This window comes from Solanum tuberosum, unplaced genomic scaffold, assembly GCF_000226075.1.
Source record: "Solanum tuberosum cultivar DM 1-3 516 R44 unplaced genomic scaffold, SolTub_3.0 scf00676, whole genome shotgun sequence".
Classification (NCBI taxonomy): domain Eukaryota; kingdom Viridiplantae; phylum Streptophyta; class Magnoliopsida; order Solanales; family Solanaceae; genus Solanum; species Solanum tuberosum.
Genome location: NW_006239593.1, coordinates 70,578 through 90,839, shown reverse-complemented (window position 1 = coordinate 90,839; position 20,262 = coordinate 70,578). Strand labels below are relative to the sequence as shown.

At 32.4% G+C, this 20,262-nt stretch overlaps 1 protein-coding gene across 3 annotated transcripts; it reads left to right on the top strand.

The window, feature by feature from the left end:
• The first annotated feature begins 2,892 nt into the window (after nt 1-2,892).
• LOC102595431 (protein arginine N-methyltransferase 1.6) lies at nt 2,893-13,269 on the top strand. 3 transcript variants are annotated; one of them, XM_006366680.2, is made up of 14 exons: nt 2,893-3,269; nt 3,944-4,178; nt 5,676-5,801; nt 6,963-7,127; nt 7,201-7,319; nt 7,390-7,493; nt 7,874-8,145; nt 10,033-10,263; nt 10,422-10,495; nt 11,781-11,874; nt 11,961-12,110; nt 12,214-12,288; nt 12,376-12,472; nt 12,629-13,269. In XM_006366680.2, exons 1-14 carry the CDS (start codon nt 2,953-2,955, stop codon nt 12,781-12,783), a joined length of 2,214 nt encoding a protein of 737 aa, XP_006366742.1. In that variant the 5' UTR covers nt 2,893-2,952; the 3' UTR covers nt 12,784-13,269. The 3 variants fall into 3 exon arrangements, with proteins under 3 accessions (XP_006366742.1, XP_006366741.1, XP_015160547.1); XM_006366679.2 differs by having other exon boundaries at nt 10,419-10,495; XM_015305061.1 differs by having other exon boundaries at nt 10,033-10,272; nt 10,419-10,495.
• The last annotated feature ends 6,993 nt before the right edge of the window (nt 13,270-20,262 follow it).

Genomic DNA, 20,262 nt, shown 5'->3' with positions numbered 1-20,262 from the left:
TTCCATGCAGCAGACTTTGTTTTGTTAATTTCTACAATGCAATATGTTCTTGTGCTTCATTTCAATGGAAACTTCATTTCGTATTTAGAGGATAAAAAAATAAGAATTGAGATATGACAAAATTTCAATCTTGATATAAGTTTCTCAGAGTAGGATAAATAAGACTATTCGCTCATTATTATACCTTTTCAAACTCAATAACATTTTATCGAAGTTTCAATAATATTATGAGGTTCAAACAAGTCTTGCTATTATGATTTTATTATTAGTTTTTGGAGTTTAAATTTTGACCTACACATTCAAAATTCAAATATTTATTTAAGAAATATTCAGCATATTGTGTTGGAATTTTTCCGTGTTTTAGCTAGAAGTATTCCAACATTTACTTTCACATTAAAACTAACTAAATTTGAATAATGTCAAAAAATGACTGTTTAGCTTTCTGGATTGATTGAGACTAGAAGCAATTTTATTTTTTTTATAAAATGAAATCAACAAAATAGGAGACACAAAAAAATAAAAAAATTAACTAAGTGATAACCACTTGACTAGCCCAATCTTATGAAACAGAGTAAGTACCATATTTGTTACTCAATTAATTAATCAACTATGATAATAGCAGGGTAGATATTATTCCACTCATACAAACATTTGTGATTGGATTTGATTATGTTCCCATTTGTCTAACTTTGTAATCTCTTTTGGTGACTTTTTCCTTATGTTTTGAGAGACAGAAAATATGCAAAATCTTCTTCCAATCTTAATTTTATTTTCTAAATCCATCTTTTTGACCTCCTCATTTTGGCACTTATTAGTTTTATTATATCTTAATTTATTATTTGCATATCAATTATTAATTTTTAATTATTATGATCTTAATTATTAAATGTGTTTGTTTTTAAATATGTTTTAACTTCCTAATTAATCTAAATAGATTTGAATTATCCTGTATTATGATATGTAACGAAGTCTTATTCAAAAATTTCTACAAAGATAACAGGTTATTAATATAATTTCATTCGGTTAACGCTATTGCTATTGCTATTGCTATCAACCCACAATTCTCAACTGCCGCTGCCGCCGCCCACCTCCCACAACCACTATCACTATCAATCATTATAATAAGATATCACCATTAGATACTAGTCACCATTTACAATGAGCACAATCAACCATCATTACCATGCGACAACCAATCACTACCGATAATCATCACCACTAGATACTATTATATATTGCTAACCACCAGCATCATTTGTCATCGCTATCAATAATGACATCATCCACCATAACTATTAGTTGTCAACACCAACTATCACCATCAATCAATATTATCAGCCACCATAAATACTAATTACTACTCATAATTATCATCATTAGTCATCACCATCAACAATCACTATATAATTTTTTTAAAATACTCTTTTGGTGTAGTAGTAGATTAATTTAGTACTCCATTTATTATGATTTAAATAAACACAAATCTTACATATTCAAATGTTTTAAAGATGGTTTTAATTATTTAGTATTCAGATTCTAATATAGCATTTTAGTATTCATATTAAGATATCTAAATCATAGTTAGAACCATCAATATGAACTATGCATGTTGAATCGTTCAGCCCAATTCATGATTTGTACTATGATTTTTGAAGTCCATTTAAAAAATAAAAATTTTAAGTTGGCCCGAGTAACCAAACTAGCCCATGAGGCTTGAGCAAAGTTGGTTGGGCTAGGACTAGGGTAAAAAAAATAGCAACTTTCACATATAACAAACATAAAAATCATATTTGTAAGTTATAACTGTAGTTTGCATAATTGCGCTCCATAACAAATTTTATGTTTGCTATAGAGTTTTTGATTTGTATAATTCAGTACAAACATTCAATTCTTTACAAATTGTTCAATTTTGTATAAATTCATTTATACATTGTAATTTGTATAGTAAGATCTGTATTTGTATAATTATAAATGTATAGGATGAAAATATATGTATCTGTATTTGTATATACACTTTTCTCTCGCTTTATACAAACAAAAAGAATGCATTTTATACTGAAATGTAGAAAATGACTAATTGTATACTGAAAATGACTAATTGTATATCGAATCAGATGACAAAAAAGGGGGATGTTTGCTGCGAATTACAATTAAAATAAACTATGGCTATAACATTTAATTTGAATTAATAGTTTGTTATTTCATACAATTTTTCCTAAAAAAAAAAATTAAAAAACATGGAGTATTAAAAGGGTAAATTTCATAAATATACAATAAATTAGTTTTCTTTGCATCAAATATAACCAAATTTTCATTTTCATTAAAAAATAATCCAAAGTTGGTTCTACCGTTAATAATTTGATTTTAAAATGCCCTTATTATTACTTAGTAGGTCAAAAATGTCATTTTTCTTATAAATCTATTATTTATTTTCTTTTAAATACATTTTATTTCTAGTAAAAATATTACTACTTTTAAAAAATTACTGTATTTCTAGAGAGTCCCACTTATTTATTTTTTTGAAAAATCATATTATTTTTTTCCCTTTTTAATCTCATTTTATTAATTAAAATAGCATAACTATATGTACCTTCTCAAGTAATAATATATGTTAGATATATAAGATCATAGTAATCTCATCATTAATTTTATTTCAATAACGATAAAAAAGTCTTATAAAACAGAAAATATTTGTATTTCTTAATCTTTTTCGAAGTGAAGTAGGATAAACATTTACTAGTAATAAAAATTATTATTTAAACAAGAATATATTTAAAAAAGAATGAAACAATATACTATTTATTTGGAAAAAAGACATTTTGACTTCAAGTAGCAATAGAAATATTTTTAGACCAAACTAGGCATTTTTTTTGTTCAAATCCACAAACTAGTTGGAGGACATCTTTTTCGTATCCACCACCGTCCGAAACATTCTTCATAGTCTTCACATCTATGCAGTGCCTTTTCCCTAAAACCCTAAACCCCCAATTCTTTCTCCGTCCCTTTAACACTACTCGCTCAAAGGCCTTCACTGTCCGAAGCATGAGTTCCGGTTCCGGGTCACGAATGTTCCAGCTCAAAGTCGACCCACTTACCGGAAACTCCGAATGGGTCGTCATTGAAGAAGATGAAGCTTCAGGAGATGCTACTAAACAGCTTCTTGCCAATACTTCTTACCTTGACATGCTTAATGATACTCGAAGGAATAAAGCTTATAGGGAAGCCATTGACAAGACTATAACCAAGCCTTGCCATGTCCTCGATATTGGGTATTCACTAGTTATATATTATTTTCGGAAGTTAAATTACTTTGAAATGTTGAGAATGTTATCTCTACGATAAATAGGAAAAATGACTCTAACCCGACTGTATTTGCTCCTATCGGATATTATATTTATAGTACATATAACTATTGAAGAATCACTTGAAGTATCTATTGACATACCTTATGTTCCATTTTGTATAACTGATCCAGTAAATGATTCCCGAGATAAAACATTTTTCATGAAGAATATTTCCTCGACATTGGACGTAGTGTTAATTTAACTTAGCTCAAAAGTCAGGCCCTTTATGTATAAGAATGGAATCAGCAGAAAATGAAGAACTAAACAGAGGGTCTATTATAAGCTCTTTATCGTTTCAGCTTTTTCCGGAATGAGAAGTAGCAACAAAATTGAAAGGGGAAGCACTGAAAGATTGGTTCAAGATGATAATAGATGAAAGAAAATATATGCTATAGTAATATGTTAAAGTAAGAGCAACCAAATGTAAGAAGGAAAAAAGGCGACAAAAGCTTGGTCTGTATAAACTATGACTTTACTGTTGACAAATTTTTTGCCACAATTAGGTAGGTCTCAAGACTTGTCTTTGGTGGATGTATGGTTTGTTAATTGGGAGTCAACATACTTATATTTTACATTCTTGTTTTTGATACAAATTGCAGAGCGGGAACTGGTTTACTATCTATGATGGCAGCCCAAGCAATGGATAATGGAGATTCGGTGGAGAGCTCGGGTTCAAAGGGGATGGTTACTGCATGTGAGTCATATCTTCCTATGGTAAAATTGATGCGGAAGGTTTTGCATGCCAATGGTATGCAAAGAAAAATCCGCATCATTAACAAGAGGTCAGATGAACTAGAAGTTGGTGTGGACATGCCTTCACGGGCAGATGTGCTTGTGAGTACACTAGTTTTTTTTTTCTTCCTATTACTACATCCAGACTATTGACATGCTTACGCTGAACATGTGCCTATGATTGATAACGTAGTCAGGAAGTTTTTCCACGACATCTAGTCGGAAAAAAGAGTACATTGTGGGCTAATTTGTGAAGTTTTACTTACAGAATTTGCTGGACAAAATGAAAGATGCATTCACCTAATTTACTGTTTAAATATGCTAACAATTTCAATCTTCGTTTTGCCTCGTTTATGTAAACCTTATTTAACATGATGCCATTCTACTTCAAGTTTTGTGGATACCGGGCTGGTTGCTATATATGAAAATTACCAGTCTATATGGCCATTTTGTTTGACACCATTGGCGCAAAGTTTAAAATGTTATGTACTTCATTTCATTTTAAATGACATTGGTTGACTGGACACGAAGTATTAGACATTAATTTGACATGTATATTATATAAATGGTGGTAAAAAAGGGTATTGAAGTAGTGGGTCGAAAAACTAGTTTGGAAGAGCAAAAATCACATCAAAGGTATAAAAAGTTTCAATAATTAAATGAATTGAATTTTTGAAAGTTGTATAGAGTAGCTTTATTTGCGTTATGGTGTCAACATCGTGGAATGTCTCCAAGTAGAAAAAGTATGATATGAAGCAGAATGGAGGGAGTACAATATAAGTGGTAATGGAATAGTATAATAGTGCTAAAAAGTTTGTAGAGGAAAAATACTTTTACATGTGAAGTTTTTACTTGTGTCTTGGTCTCTAACTTTGGATGAGATTCCTCATGCACAACTTTTGAATATTTTTGTTTTTGTGCTCCTATTTCTAAAGGGTGAGGGTGTAGTTATGATATAAACAAAATTCATATCATCACTCTTAAATTTTTTAAGTATCACTCTTAAAAATGAACCTCTATTCTCATAAGCGACAACCGTTGTTAGGAAAATAAATTTTATCGTAGTGTAAATGGTGTCTATTTCTTTAAATGGATACTTTCTCTTAACTACTTCTTACTTGATAATATTTTATTGCTTGAAATAATAACACAGGATCAATTTCTACATAAATTTCAAACTTCCAAGAGTAACATTTACTCAGACTTAAGGTCTTACTTCTTAATTTCTCAAATAAATAAATTCAAGTCTACCTATAGACTCTTCATTATTAAATTGGATGATAAAAATGGGACAATAAAGTACTTTATTTTACATATCATGTAGATTATTTTTTTTGGGGGTAAAGCCGTTTTGCGTTTTTGCAATTTTTCAATCCAAATACTACCATACTTTATTTTTGTTTGGGTTTCAGTTTGTAATGAGTTGTTTTAATTTGGGTTGGTGGTTTGGTTCCTTTTCTGAACACCTTATCTCAAGTGGAGATTCACGCTGCACATCTGCCATGTTTTATAATGCTAAAAAGATTGAATGGTTGATTGTTAACCAGTGACATGGTATTGTTGCATGAATGCTTGTTAATCATTTACCACTCAATTCAGGTTAGTGAAATACTCGATTCTGAGCTTTTGGGAGAAGGGTTAATTCCAACTCTGCAGCATGCTCATGACCAGCTACTGGTAGACAATCCGAAAACAGTGCCTTACCGTGCAACGGTTTATGGTCAGGTGTTTGACCATGGCTATCATATTTAAGTATTCTTTTCCAGATTGTAAGTTTAATTTGTTTCTTGTAGTTTGCTTTGATTTAATTTTATCTTTAGACTACTCTGCATCACGTGGTAATGACATTGACCGGACTAATAGGACTCATGGTCAACTAGGCAGTCAGAGAAGCACAATGACTTACTATGAATAGTCTATATGCTGACAATAGGGACCAATTTCATAAATCACCTGCCTAAGGCAAGAGGAAACCTGAAAGTAACCAAAGATTAAATGAATTAAAAAAATATCATCATCTATAATAACATTGTACCATTGTCCTGATTAAAAAAAGGTAGTACCATTGTGATATGCTGTAAAAAGAAAATGGAACATCATATAATTTGCCAACAATCCTACCTGTACCAAGTTCTAATTTCTAATGACAGATGTAGAACATTTTGCGTTATAATCAAAACTTTTAGTCTAATTCTTGTTACATCAAAATTAGAAGAATGTGCTTTTATGGATACATATAGATGAATAGAAAGAAAAAGAAGAGCTCATCTTATGCAATACGATCACTATTAAAGATATTCTGCTTTATTTTTCATTAGGAAAATTTCCCTTACGAATTGGTTTATATCTGTTCTACTTCTACCTGATGGTGTAGGGTCAGGGTCCTTTGGTTGCAGGCAGTTACTTTTCACTAAACCTGCAATTTTCCATAAACTGTCTGGTTACTTGTCCTCTCCGAAAACCCATTGGTTCAGTTTTGGGTGGGTCTTGAAAAGTTGACTGACCTTGTTAGCGTGCTGTCATTTAGATAGCTCGGTTTTCCTTTCTTGGTTGATCAGTAAAGTCATTTAGATAACTTGTGTGTCCTGATTGGCGGGCTGGGTTTACTATTTTTGCATCAGCCGAAATTCAGGTGCCATTGCAAGTGCTTCTTAGTAAATTTCAGATAAACTCATCTTATATACAGTTAATAGAACTCATTTCAGATCTACAAACTAATCAGATATTCCTTTTATATTTATTGAACTTAGCTAGTGAGTAGTGAGTAATAACTTGCCTGCCATCATATTACTTGGTTGTGATGTACTAAAATCGTTAGGGTATGTTCCAGCCCACTGGGTTCCTGTGGTTATAAATTAGTTTTTTTTTTCCCTACTTGCCTTCCAGCTCATAGAAAGCACAGGTTTGTGGAAGCTGCATGATTTGTATAACACTGAAAAAGAAGTACTAGATGAAATTCGTCTTGTTCCAGAAGGAATGGATTCAGCTTTATGTGTCAAACGGCAACAATTTTCCATGCATTGTGATGCATTGGAAGAAGACATCAAGCTGGTAAAGTACTTCAGAACAAAAGATGTTTCTATATTGACAACTTCTGGAATACCACTCACTTCAATTTATACAGCTATCAGAACCCTTCAAAGTATTTGATTTTGACTTTTGGAGAAGGCCGGATAGTCACCGTGTAATGGAACTGAATGTACAAGCTACTAATACTGGCACTGTTCATGCTATAATCTCATGGTATTTATTTTGGTTCTGAAGTGATTTTGTTTTCTCACATTAAACAATATATAACTTGGTTACTTTTTAGGTGGTTGCTCCAGCTTGATGAGAAAGGCACTATCTTCTACTCCACTGCACCAAAATGGATAAGTTGCCCATCTAGTATGGAAGGATTTAATTCATCTATCAGCTGTGAGTGGAGTATCTCTGTGTTTTTCTTTTCTTTTAACACGAGGGCAAGATTTTTGTAGTTTCTAGAGGCAATTTGGATAGAACTACATATAATCTTGTTTAATTTCTTTTGATATTTCTTGTATGTAATCATAAAAATTAGCACTTCCTTAGTGTTGATTTTGACATAAAAAATACATACGGTTTCATTTTATTTTATTTTTGGATAGAACTGGATACTTTTTCACTTGTGGATTTGCTGCAAGGAGTCCTCTTTCACATTATTATATTTGTTATTGGTATCCTTTACATGCCGATAAATGAAAAAATGAGTAACAGACTTTCTAGTATCAGAGTCAAACATAACTCCTTATTTGTACTTTTATCTGTATGCACTATAGGGAGTCAGAATTGGTGTGACCACTGGAAACAATGTGTTTGGTTCATACCAAAGAAAGGTTTGTCTTTATTGAAGGATGAAGAAGTTAGTTTGCTGGCTGTTCACACTGATACTAGCATCTCATATGAAATGAAGACTTTATCCCAGAACTTGGAACTTGGACAAAGTGAGCTCAGTGCTCAGAAGTGCCAAATCACTTTGCTGCCAGAAAAAATTGCATTATATAGTGATGTCAATTGGAGATGCTCAATGCTGAAAGCTATAAAAAATGCAGTAAGTTTTCACATCTAATCCATGGAACCACCAACCAAAAGAATGTTTGTACATCCACATTAATTGTTCAGTTTTTTTTTTTTTTAAAAGAATGTTTGCACATGTGTATTCATTAAGTATAGTTCTTTAGAATTGAGCACTGTGAACCTTAACTCAGAAAATAATAACGAAAACATGTTTGGATGTTTGCAATTGATGTTGGTTATCATATCCTTGTTTGCTTTTGATGAATCGAAGCCATATGCTTTCAGACTTTCCATGCTTATGGTATTTGGTGCTTCTCAGGTTTACTTTACCTTTGAGTTGATTATATTTGATGCATCATTTGATGTTTTATTGCTTCCATTCTCAATGTGTTTGTTCCTTACTATATCTTTTTTTATCAAGTGACAGAATTTGTCAAGTGTTCTATGACGTATTTGTTGTGCATATTTCATCATTAGTTTTTGCACTTATTGTTCACAATGTTGTCGATCCTGATTTTAATCTCTTTATTAGCTCACTCAGCACCTTTAAGTTTCAATTTGACAGACAGTCATTTAAGTATCTGCTATTAGGTTTAACAAAATCAAGCAGAAGATCAACCTCTTATCTATTCTCTCCTGCCAACGCCACCGCTCTGTCACCTCATTGGCCCATTGTCTCCCATCAGTTAATCAGTTACTTTAGTAGCTGTATTAATAATTTTCAATTGCAAGTCATTTTTTGTTTCTATGCCATAAGCCTATATATCAAGAGTGGGACAATAGAGAGTGAAACAATGAAAGGAATTCGATAGAGGATCTTTTGTGTGGATTGAGAGGATCGAGGTTTTTTTATGGAATTTCAACACCAATCACCCTCTCAAAGCTAAATGTTTACTTAAATCTTTTTTGCTGGACTAAGTTAACCCCTGTAAATTTTTGGACTTCGTCAGCCTCCTGATTTTAGATGCACACATCCTAAAGGGCTTAACAAACTCTCTTCTGCTTTTTGTAACTATGCATCCACTTGATGGCTTTTAATGATATACCTTCATCAAAAGGACAAGAAGAAAAAAAGGAAATTGTTGACAACAGGAGAGGGTGAAAGAGAGGGATAGAAGAGAAGAAGTTCAAAAGCAGAAGTAGCTAAGAGGAGATTTTGTACATCAGAAGAAAAAGAAATAGTCACTGTGAAGAAAAGTAGAAGAAATTAGCAAATCAAGAGACAACAGAAATAGAATTAATGAATGAGAGTACTGGCTGACCAAAGAAGAAGATTGCAAAAGCTGATTTTCCCTTGTGTTCTTTCTTTGGTGGTTAAATCTTTTAAAGTTGGGTTCAAAGAGAGCACTTTTCTCTTTAATTGCATTACTCTTCACTTTCTAATTAAGTTGTTCGGATACTCCAAAAATGCCATGTAGTCATGTCAGATCCTCCAAGAATGGCATTTTCGGAGGATCCGAGCAACATAGCTTTCGAAGCACACTTATTCAAAGAAGCGTCACTTCACCCAGACAAACAAGTAAACTGTAGCTTCTTAAGCAACTGGTGATTACTTCTAATACTGATGGCAGAGTGTAACTCCTTAAGTATTGGTTTTTTGGGGGGAGAAAGTGTAACTCCTCAAGTATTGTGCCAAATTCATTGTTAAAAGGAAGTTCTCATCAACATAGTTCCTCAAGTTTATTGTTCTACATCTTCTTTTGCTTACTGCCGATATTTTTTTGTCGTCCTATCAGTTTTCATGTTGTTTCCTAATTCCTATATTAACTATTCTTACTGAAGAACAAAGTCAGCCAGATCATATGTGCTCATAATTACAATCATGCATGTTATTATTGTTTACATGGAACTGACTGCTTGTTTTGCTATTTTTACTTCAAATTGTCAGTTGGAGTTAATTGTGCTCCTTTGCTCCTTACAGATGAAGCAGAAAACTCCCTCCTTGTGTGTTGTTGTGGATGATAGCATATTTCTTGCGGTTGCTCTTGCCCATCTCGCAAAAGGGTCTCATGTGCTATCATTGTTTCCAGGATTGCAAGAGAAAGGTGCGCAATATTTGCAAGCTGTTGCAGCTGCAAATGGTTATTCAAAGGATCATGTAGAAGTTCAGAAGATGAGTGAACTGTTGACCTCTCAAAGTAGTCAGGAGAAGGTAGCAAATGTAACAATTTTTCTCTTGAACCTCGACCATGATTGCTTCTTGTTGTCCCTTCTACCCTATTTTTCCATGGCATCTCAAATATGGAATGTTGTCTGCCTAACACTATACCACTTCCTTGCAAATGCTGATGATTTGTTATTTCTCAGCAGATTGACTTGTTAGTTGGGGAGCCTTTTTATTATGGTAACAACAGTGTGCTTCCATGGCAAAATCTACGGTTCTGGTAAATATGATGCAACTTGTTCCTTTGATTTTAGTATACTGTGTTGATGCTGTCTGAAATGATTCTGTGCTGCGCTTTTATGGATAGATTATTCAGTACTGGACATTGAATGCTTTAAATTATTTGTTGGAAAACAGTCTTGGAATGTGGTCTCTTTAGATCAATGCTTGTTATATTTTTCTTGCATTTGCTTTTGTTAGTGATTTCCCAGCTATACTGTTTTGATAATCTCATCACTGCTGATCAGCAGTTGTGTCTTTCATAACACAGCTAAGAGGATTGATGTCATCAACACTATGGAATTTTTTTACTAGTATTGATTGTAATATGTAATGAATAAAAAAGGGTCGGTTGGCTAAATATGCCACTCTTTCTGCGTGGCGAGTGCTGTATGGCTATTAAGTCATATGGCCGCCGACATAATTTGTGTAACTTTATAGGGTTGGCTCCTTGGCCGACCCTCAAAAAATATAATAAAATAAAATGTAATGAAACTCTTAGCTAGTGCCTCACTGAGTTCCAAATACCACCTGAACCTAATCAGAACACATAGACACAACATGTCCTGCGAGCTGCTTTGGAATTACAATCAGCACTAAAGCACTGCGCCACTGCCTAACAATGTGTCAGTTACTAATAGAAGAGCATCATTTTGTTTCTTAGAAGCTGTAGTGGATATAAACCTGTATTTCTTATTCTAAGCTGACAAGGAAGTGATCGGTTAGTGTTAAAGAACCTTTACTTCCAACCATAAGGTTAGGATTTGAATCACCAAGGGAGTAAAGTGAGAAATGCAACTGTGGCCCTCTTGGCTACGGGGTTTTGAGGAGGGGATGGGGTTAACTGTATCAACGTAATAAAAATTTCAAATCATTGTAAGCTGCATTTATAGAGCAGTTACCATTTGATGTAAAACAATCTCCACCTTTGGACATACTGAGATTAGAAACTGCCACTACATGCAATGGTTGAGAACCTTGAGGTCTCAGGTTCAAAGTTCAGTGGAGACAAAAAAACACTAGGTAATTCCTTCCATCTGTCCTAGCCTTGGTGGACAGAGTTACCTGGTACATGTTGTTGGCGGGAGGTGGGAGATATCCCGTGGAATTAGTTGAGGTGCGCGTAAGCTAGCCTGGACACAACGGTCATCAAAAAAATAATTATGTTCCTGTTCTTCAATTCTGCTGCTGCTGTATGACTCTTTATTCTTTTCGTGGAGGTGGAGTTTATTATAATACCTACGAGAAATGTGAAATTCTTTTCATGGTTATGATATCATTTGTAGGAAGGACCGAAGTTTATTGGATTCAGTCCTATCAGAAGGTGCAGTGATTATGCCTTGCAAAGGATTGTTAAAGGCTTGTGCGATGTCTCTTCCTGTAAGCTCATGGATGCATTCTGTTTGATGCTTTGACCATGAGAAGAGTTAAATTCATGTGATGGACATGTTAAACTGTTTGTGCAGGACCTTTGGCAAAGTCATCAGTGCCTGCAACATGTTGAAGGCTTTGATCATTCAGTTGTCAATTCCACGTTAGGGGCATGTGGAGGTTTACCTCCTGGACAAGAAAATCCTACTCTACCTTTTTCAGTCTGGCAATGTGGGGAGAGCAAGGTAGTTTACATCATCTTTGAGGAAGAAGAATGCTACAAATTAGACTATCTAATGCAACAAAGTTTAAATCTGTTGTTGATACAATTGAGATTTAAAATTGCAGAAAATGAGCGACATAGTTACTATCATGGAATTCAATTTCCTGAAAACAATAAGCCCATGTTCTGGAAAAGCTAAGGTATCAGGTCTTACTTGGAAACTGGCAAGATTTTGTTAACAATAAAGGCAGTTTGCAACATTAGCTCACAAAACCAAGGTTTTGCAGGTAGAATTTATTACACATGGAAAATGTCATGGATTTGTTCTTTGGATTGACTGGGTGATGGATACAGAAGAATCCATTGTCTTGTCTACAGGACCAGGTGTGTCTTTGAGAAGTCGCAGTCTAGACAATAATTACCAAGACATTTTGTTTGGGGTGTCAAATGCTTGCTTCGTGTTTTCTTCACAAAATTTTGCTCTATCCCTTTATCCTTGAATGAAGTTTCATTAACTTAGTGATCTTCTATCTGATTCAGAACAAAGATACTGGAAGCAAGGGGTAAAACTTCTGAAGGAGCCCGTGGCTGTGGGGAGCCATAGATCTGCCACCACTGATTGTCACTCAGCAGATATTGAAACGTCTTTCGATCCATCAACTGGTGACCTCATTGTAGATTATGCTTTCTTATAACCAAGAAAGCATCAGTTGCCTTTCCCACTTGGACTTGCTGGGAGTATAATCTTCTCAAGGTCATCCAAGTCCAAAGCTGCAAGTCATCGTACTCCTCACTCTAAGTGGCATAGATACATCAGCAATGAAGGTCTAACACAAATTCCAAGGCCACAGCTTCAAGGATGTTAGGGTTATAAGCACACTACTTGCTCCGTAATACTGCAGTCTGCAACTCCTTGATAGCGAGTTACTGTAAGATTATATTACCCAAATGTGACCTTGTGCACAGAAGTTTTCCATCTAGGTTTGTAGTTTCAATTGGTTTGATCCAACATTCTAAGCGTTTTCTACATGTTGCCATTTTACAAGTCATTTTCATCTACTACTTTTAGTTTGTTGAAAGAATTGCTGCTTGCTGAGCTGCCACCAGAAGGTAAACATGAAATAGCAGCTACTTCATACCAATAATTTATTACTCTTGGAAGAGAAAGGATCCTTCAAAATTTCATGCTTAATGTGTCAAACTCAAATATATGTTTAAGAGTATTTAGATATCACTGAAATACTCTGCCAGTGTGCCTTATCATATCCATTTTTAATGAGATACAAATACATCATTGTGTCAATTTTGTCATAAAACTTAACTTTCATGTCTCCATCACTAGAGAGAGGGAGCGCTTTACCCCTAAAGTAAGATTTTTTGGTGTGAATCTGAATTAGTTGGGTCTGGTAGGAAACTTGAAAGAATAAAGGAGATGGTGAATAATTCATTGTTACACTGTGTTGCTGTCATTCATTTCCCACTAAATTTCTGTTAGTACGAAGGAACAAAAAATAATACTAGGCCCCAAAATTGGTCCTGATCACATGGTATGAAATTATAGCTCAACAAATTTTTGGGTTGAGATATAATTTCATTTTTCACCTTCAAAAGACTCCAAAACAGTTAAATGAGTGACATATTTGTGGACTCAAATTACCATCTATTCTTATAGTAGTACTATCCAATAAGAGTTGTTGTGACTTTTTTGTCTTTCAATAATCCCATGCACGTCACTTCAGTTTTTTTTCTCTTTTTATAACCTTTTGGAGCGTAACATCAATTCATCAATGTTTAAGCTCCCTTTTCCCTTTATGGAAGTATGTGTTTCTAAAACATCGACTTATAGTATGCTATATAAAGGGTTAATATATGAACAAATTTATACGTCAACATTTAGATACTGCGGCATCTATCCTCCTCTTCATGTCCGAATCATTTTAATTTTATTTTTTCACATATTGTCCACTACGAAGATCACTCTCATCTTATCATGTACTTTCTCATTTCTAATTTTGTCTCTCCTAGTATGCTCGTATATTCATCTAAGCATCCTGATTTTTGCTACGTACTTTTATCTATAGTATGTGTGAGTTTTTGACTGACCTAACCGAACTTACCTTTAAACCTTGATGAAACATTAATGACATTTCAATTAATCACTAATTTTATATTCAAAAAATTCTGTTTATTTATAAGATTGATTATAACACTTAAAAAGGGGGTTTTCAATATTTGATGTGTATGAGCTAGTATTTTAGAGGGAAGTATTGAAAAAATCTCTGAATTTGATGTAAATTATTAATTTTATCTTCGAATTATTGAACAACCTTAATAACACCCTTCTACTTGACTAACTAAACTTAGATACACCATCAATCTGTCACATGACATAACAATTTGTCTCGAACTCTTTGTAGGAGCATAAAACTCTTAATAAAAAGTTGAGAGAGGTGTTGAAAATACCCTTAAACTTGACAAAAAATTAGGGTGTATTTTACTCATGTTGCAAAATCGGGGGTGTATTTAAGTTAGTCAAGTAATGAAGTGTTTTTAAGGCTGTCAATAATTTGAGAATGAAGGTAATAATTCGCGCCAAGTTTAAAGGTGTTTTCCCTACTTTTCCTATTTTTTATCAATTGAGCTAACAAAGCTCTGTTTTTCCGAGGAGGAACTAGGAAGGATAAAATGTGGCATAATAATAAACATGTTCTTTAACTTGGTCTTAACTGTCATTCATACCTTCCAATTTTGGATATATACAAATAGATACTTAAACTTGTATAGAGTTACATTGAACAAGTAGACACATAGGTCCTACCTGACGTACGTCTCACATGAATTGCCGACAGGGGCGGCTCTACAGCTTTGTAAAAAAAGCAATTGTCTTAGGCCCCAAAATTTGAGGGGCCTCATTTTTTTTTAAAAAAAAATAGGTTATAAGTTTTTTTTTTTTTTAAAATATAGTTATATTTGTAGAAAATTAAAAAAATTCATAAAAGAGCAAAGAAGTAACAAAAGTTTGACAAATTATGAATACTATGTCTCAAGAAAGATTAAATATTGGCTATAATAAATTTCATAATAAATATATATTCGAATTTAAGGCCTCCATACGGATTTGGCTTTAGGCCACCGGTTTATTAGAGTCGCCTCTGATTGCCGAGTAGAACGTGTGTATCTACTTGTTCAACTTTATACAAATTTAAGTATTTTGTTCATACATAATCAATATTCAACAATAAATATATCAACTGAAACCAAGTTAAAGGTAGGCTTTTGTATTACACCCTACAAAGTTGTTGTGATGTTGGTATCTCATTCACAAAATGTACCCCATTCGATGTTGACTTACATATACGCATTTCAAACACAATTTTATTTGGACTATATTCTCTCTCTCTTATTAATACTATACTAAACTAATAGTACTAATAATTATTTAACCTCCAAATCTTTCTTCAATTTTTCTCACTTAGCTTATATCATCCATTAGCAACACAATAATAAAAAAAAAACACAAACCAAATCCATGGGTTTGCATATACTTATTGTTTTAAAGCTGAATTTGAGAGCATCTTCTGTGAGTTTAAATACTCCTTTAATTATAAGCTTATTATGCCCTTTTATAATAAGGCTAGCTGCTTGTTCCTTTAAACCTCTTCACCAAATTCACTATAATTTGGTTCATTCTATGAGCCTTTTTTTGTTCCAGATGAGCCAAATTACCTTCAACTCTCAACCCCCTGCAGCTCCTCGGAGTACTACGCGGTGGGGAAGAGCTGTTCGGCTTGTCTACGAGAGGTTTACACGTGCAAGACACATACAGTTCCATGAGACGGACGAAGAAAGCTTGCGTGATCTTTCCATAATTGCTCTTTGAAGTAGATTTCCCATGGACGTTGAAACTCTTCGGACTAGAGAGCCAAATGTTGAATTTAAATTTGTAGATTCAAGTGCTTGTCCCTCAACCAATCGTACTATTAATGTTACGATTTTGTAATTTTAAAAATCGACTCTTTCGTTTATATATTATCGTGCACACGACATATGTTGGGTTCAGTTGAATTCATTGATTACATTCCCTGCCTTTTTTTGTTGGTACTATTATTTTTTAATCATGTCTAATTTCTGCGTCAAAGCTCTTTGGGCACGAGTTCTAATAGTTGTTATGTCAAGAGCCAGATTCATAATTTAAATTTGATAGGTATTAAATAATTGTACTCTTAAAATTATGAGTTTAAAATCTAATATTTTTTTGAAATTCTAACTGTTCTTTCACATATATAATGATGCACCATACTGAAAATGTTGGCGTTATGGTCCGTAGAGGAGTTAAATTTTGATTAAGTCAAATTGTAGTATACATACATAATTTTTTTTTCTTTTTACTTAACTGCATTATTTTATTTTTCAACGAAGGGGCGTCAATTGACACATAAAAATTAAAATTATTTTTTGATAGATATATGTCATAAATTGAACACCGTTATATAGTCTAGAAGCTTAGCTCATCAGTGATTGCGAGGGTTCAAACGTACTTCATGGTTTGTAGTTCAAGTCAAAACGTAATTCAAGACCCAATAAAATGAGATTTTTTTTTCATATTTTAAAATAAATGAATTTTTCAAAGTTAAAGAGTATTATTGAAACTTTTTTTCCATAACTATTTGCTCATATTTTACAATATGTTCACTAGTCTTAAAATAAATTTTTATTTGTCATTTTTTACGGATCAAGAAAAGACAATTTTTTTAAATAATTTACTCTTAGTATTATTTAGTTATTCTCAAATTATTTTTTAAGAAATTTAATATAAAACATCAATTAGTAGGATTAATGTGATAAAATAGTTGACTATTCATTATTTTTTAATGAATATGACAAGTTTATATATGACAAATAAAAATGAACAGAGAAAATAATAAGTAGATGTTACGATTACTCATTCACACTCAAGTTTAGATGAGACAACCATGTGCTTTTCTTCGTTTTAGTTGATTTGTTGTATATATTTTTTTGTTCTAATTTTTTACATAATATATTTAGGCGAAGGATGGTTTGACGCATATTTTTTGCGGGAAAGGATTTATGTGGAGTATATAAATTAAATGTTAGCTATTATAAGTATATATTTAATTTTGCACATTCTTAATACAACTGCGAAGATATTTTGCACAACTTTTGCTAAATTTCCGACTCTGCCACTCTAAGATCATAAGATTAGATGATAATTTTAATATAGTATACATATCTTAAATTTACAGTTACAAGATTCATTTTTTTTTTACTTTCTTAAATTTCAAATCAAATTAAAATTAAATAAATTAATTAAAATTAAGAGAGCAATACAAAACAAAAATTAATGCAAAAGCAAGAAAGAGACATTTCAATACTAGTGAAGAAAGGTACAAGTAAAATACTAAGTAGTTTGTTGTGACATTAATATGTTACGTAGCAAAATTAAAGTTGGAGAGCTAATTGTCTTCTTATAAGGACAAACAAATTAAGGAGATAACATCTAGGGAAGGTTTAAATGGAATATACACTACTTTTTCCAACTAACATTAGAAAATGTCATTATTATAATAGTCCAGAAGAATCCTAGGGGCGGAATCAAGTGATTGAAGGGATTCATCTGAATTTTCTTTATGAATATATATATATAGGGTCATTTGCTCTTTAATTATATGAGATTTTTTAATTCATTAACTAATATTTCAAAATAATTACTGCAACGTACTGTTAAGTCTTCAATAATAGCTTTAATTATACTTTTTCTAGTTCAATATAAATGAACGGTTAACATTTTCTTTTGGTTCAAAATGATATTTTATAATTAAAAAATGTATTAATTATAATTTTTCAAAATTACTCTTCTTTTTAATAGGGTTTAGGTATTTAAATGAAATGACAAAAAGTTTATTTATGAAATTGATATAAATAAATTAGGAAAAACTATACAACTACACATACATCACTACCATATATACTATATATATTTACCTTTAGTTTAAAGCAATTACACATAATATCACTTTTAGTATTTATACCATAATCAGATACACAAATCCCTTAAATATGATATTGCATAATTATCTTAAATTTAAACTCCTTAATTAGTAGTTCATTAACGAGTCAAATTTTTTTCTACTCACATCTGCCGTTTTCCCCACACCCCCACGTCCACCAGCCTTCTTTCTTCCTTCATCTTCTCCCTCTTTCTTCCTCTAGTCCTCAATTTTGTGAATCAAATGTGGATTACATGACTTGTTCCTCTTCATGAAACACAACATTTCGTCCAACATGTATAAAGTGTTGCAAGCATCAGGAAGGGGATGCCAACTTTTTCATAGAGATGACTCTGCAATATGCAACTAATAAATCACCTTTGAGATTTCTAAAATTAATTTTATATCTTTTTATTTTGTTGTTTCTCAAAATATGGCTGGCCATTCTCAAAATCGGATGATTCTTGTTAAAGGTACTACACATTAACAATATTATACTAAATCAAACAACTTTTATTTGTTTATTTTCACTCATGAATTTCTCATTGCAGGGACTGACTCTTCATCCACTAACATTCAAGCCGAGAACAAATCTAAGTATAGGTATGACCCAATTAAGATGGAAGAATTACACTAAGCTTTAATTAACATAACCCATCAAATGCAACAATATTGTGTATCTAGTTCAGAATTTATGTATCTGAGTTAATGTATCTATGAGAAAAAAAAAATCGTATGCTAAAAAAAAGGAAGAATTTTGAAATTGTTATTCAGATTTTAAAAATTTGATCAAACAGACTAGTAATCCGATTTTATTTAGCCTGCCATCGATCATTAATTAATGATGTACGTTTGGTAGAGTGTATAAAAATAATACGGTCAATAGAGTGTATTAGTAATGCAAACATTAGTAATGCATGTATTAGTTATACTTGTATTAGTTATGCATAGATTATCTCTTATGCATTGTTTGGTTTGGTGCATTAAAAATAGTATGCATTGTATAAAAATATTTATTTACAAAAGTATCCTTCACAATTATGGTGGAAAAGATGTAAAAGTACTTTTGAGGGGTAAGTGGGTCTTTAACCATATTAATGCATGTATTAAATCTTTTGCATTACTAAATACCTAGAAATCCATGGTATTAGTAATACACTCCTCAATACACAATAGAGTGTATTACCAATGCAAGCATTAGTAATACATAGCATGAAAAAATGCACCAAACAAGAAATAACTAATACATATAATTAATGTATGCATTATTTTTTCTAATACACTCTACCAAACGACCCCTAAGATACTGAGAAAAGAATCCATTGTGTTGTCTAGACAATAATTGTTGAGACATTCTGTTTGGGGTGTCAAATGCTTGATTCTTGTTTTCTTTTCACAATATAATACTCTTCTAGTGTGCATTAGAGGAGTCAGAAAGCCTGTGAACTTATGTGGTTTATCAACTCCTAATCAAATTAAAGTGAAAGTAAAAATGAGTTTTGGGGAGTAAAGTTGAGGCTCCACTTCATTTTCTATGTGATTAATCCCATCATTTTGTCACAAAACTCACCTTTCATGTCTCCATCATTACGTGCCAATGAAAATATGAAATAATGGTTAAGAGTTAAGACTTTCGGCTGCTTGATCGAGATGTAATCCATTCAAGGTTTCGATGGTGTGATAGAACTATTATGAAAAGATTGATCAGACATATATATAAATTTGTCAATTTGACATTTAGGTTCTTATCATGTTATTCATAGATGATAAAATCCGTTAAACTATAAATTATAGGTGTAAAATTAATTCTTGAACTTTTAAATATTACACATTTGGTTTAATTAGATAATTTTTTTTTTGCAGTGATTTAGAAATTTCCTATGTGACAGCTAGACCTGAAAATTTTGAACGATCAAAGAAAAAAAATCTAATTAAAATGTAAAAAGTGCTATCTAAACCATTTAGAAAGGTATTACCCAAATATAAGATTTAAATTTCTAACCTCACTTAAAAAGATACACCTAATTATCATAGCATTATATAATACTTTAAACGTGGATTCACATATTTATATTTAAAAAGTATAACACTACTAATCTACTATATATGATCTAGAGAGGAGGCATGGGTTCATGTTAAACTATGGACCCCCCCCCCCCCCACCGG

Coding starts and splice junctions, on each gene's coding strand:
- LOC102595431 (XM_015305061.1), top strand. CDS start 2,953: ATGCAGTGCCTTTTCCCTAAAACCCTAAACCCCCAATTCTTTCTCCGT. Junction 10,273..10,418: donor GTCAGGAGAAGGTAGCAAAT/GTAACAATTTTT, acceptor GTTATTTCTCAG/CAGATTGACTTGTTAGTTGG. Junction 12,289..12,375: donor CATGTTCTGGAAAAGCTAAG/GTATCAGGTCTT, acceptor AAGGTTTTGCAG/GTAGAATTTATTACACATGG.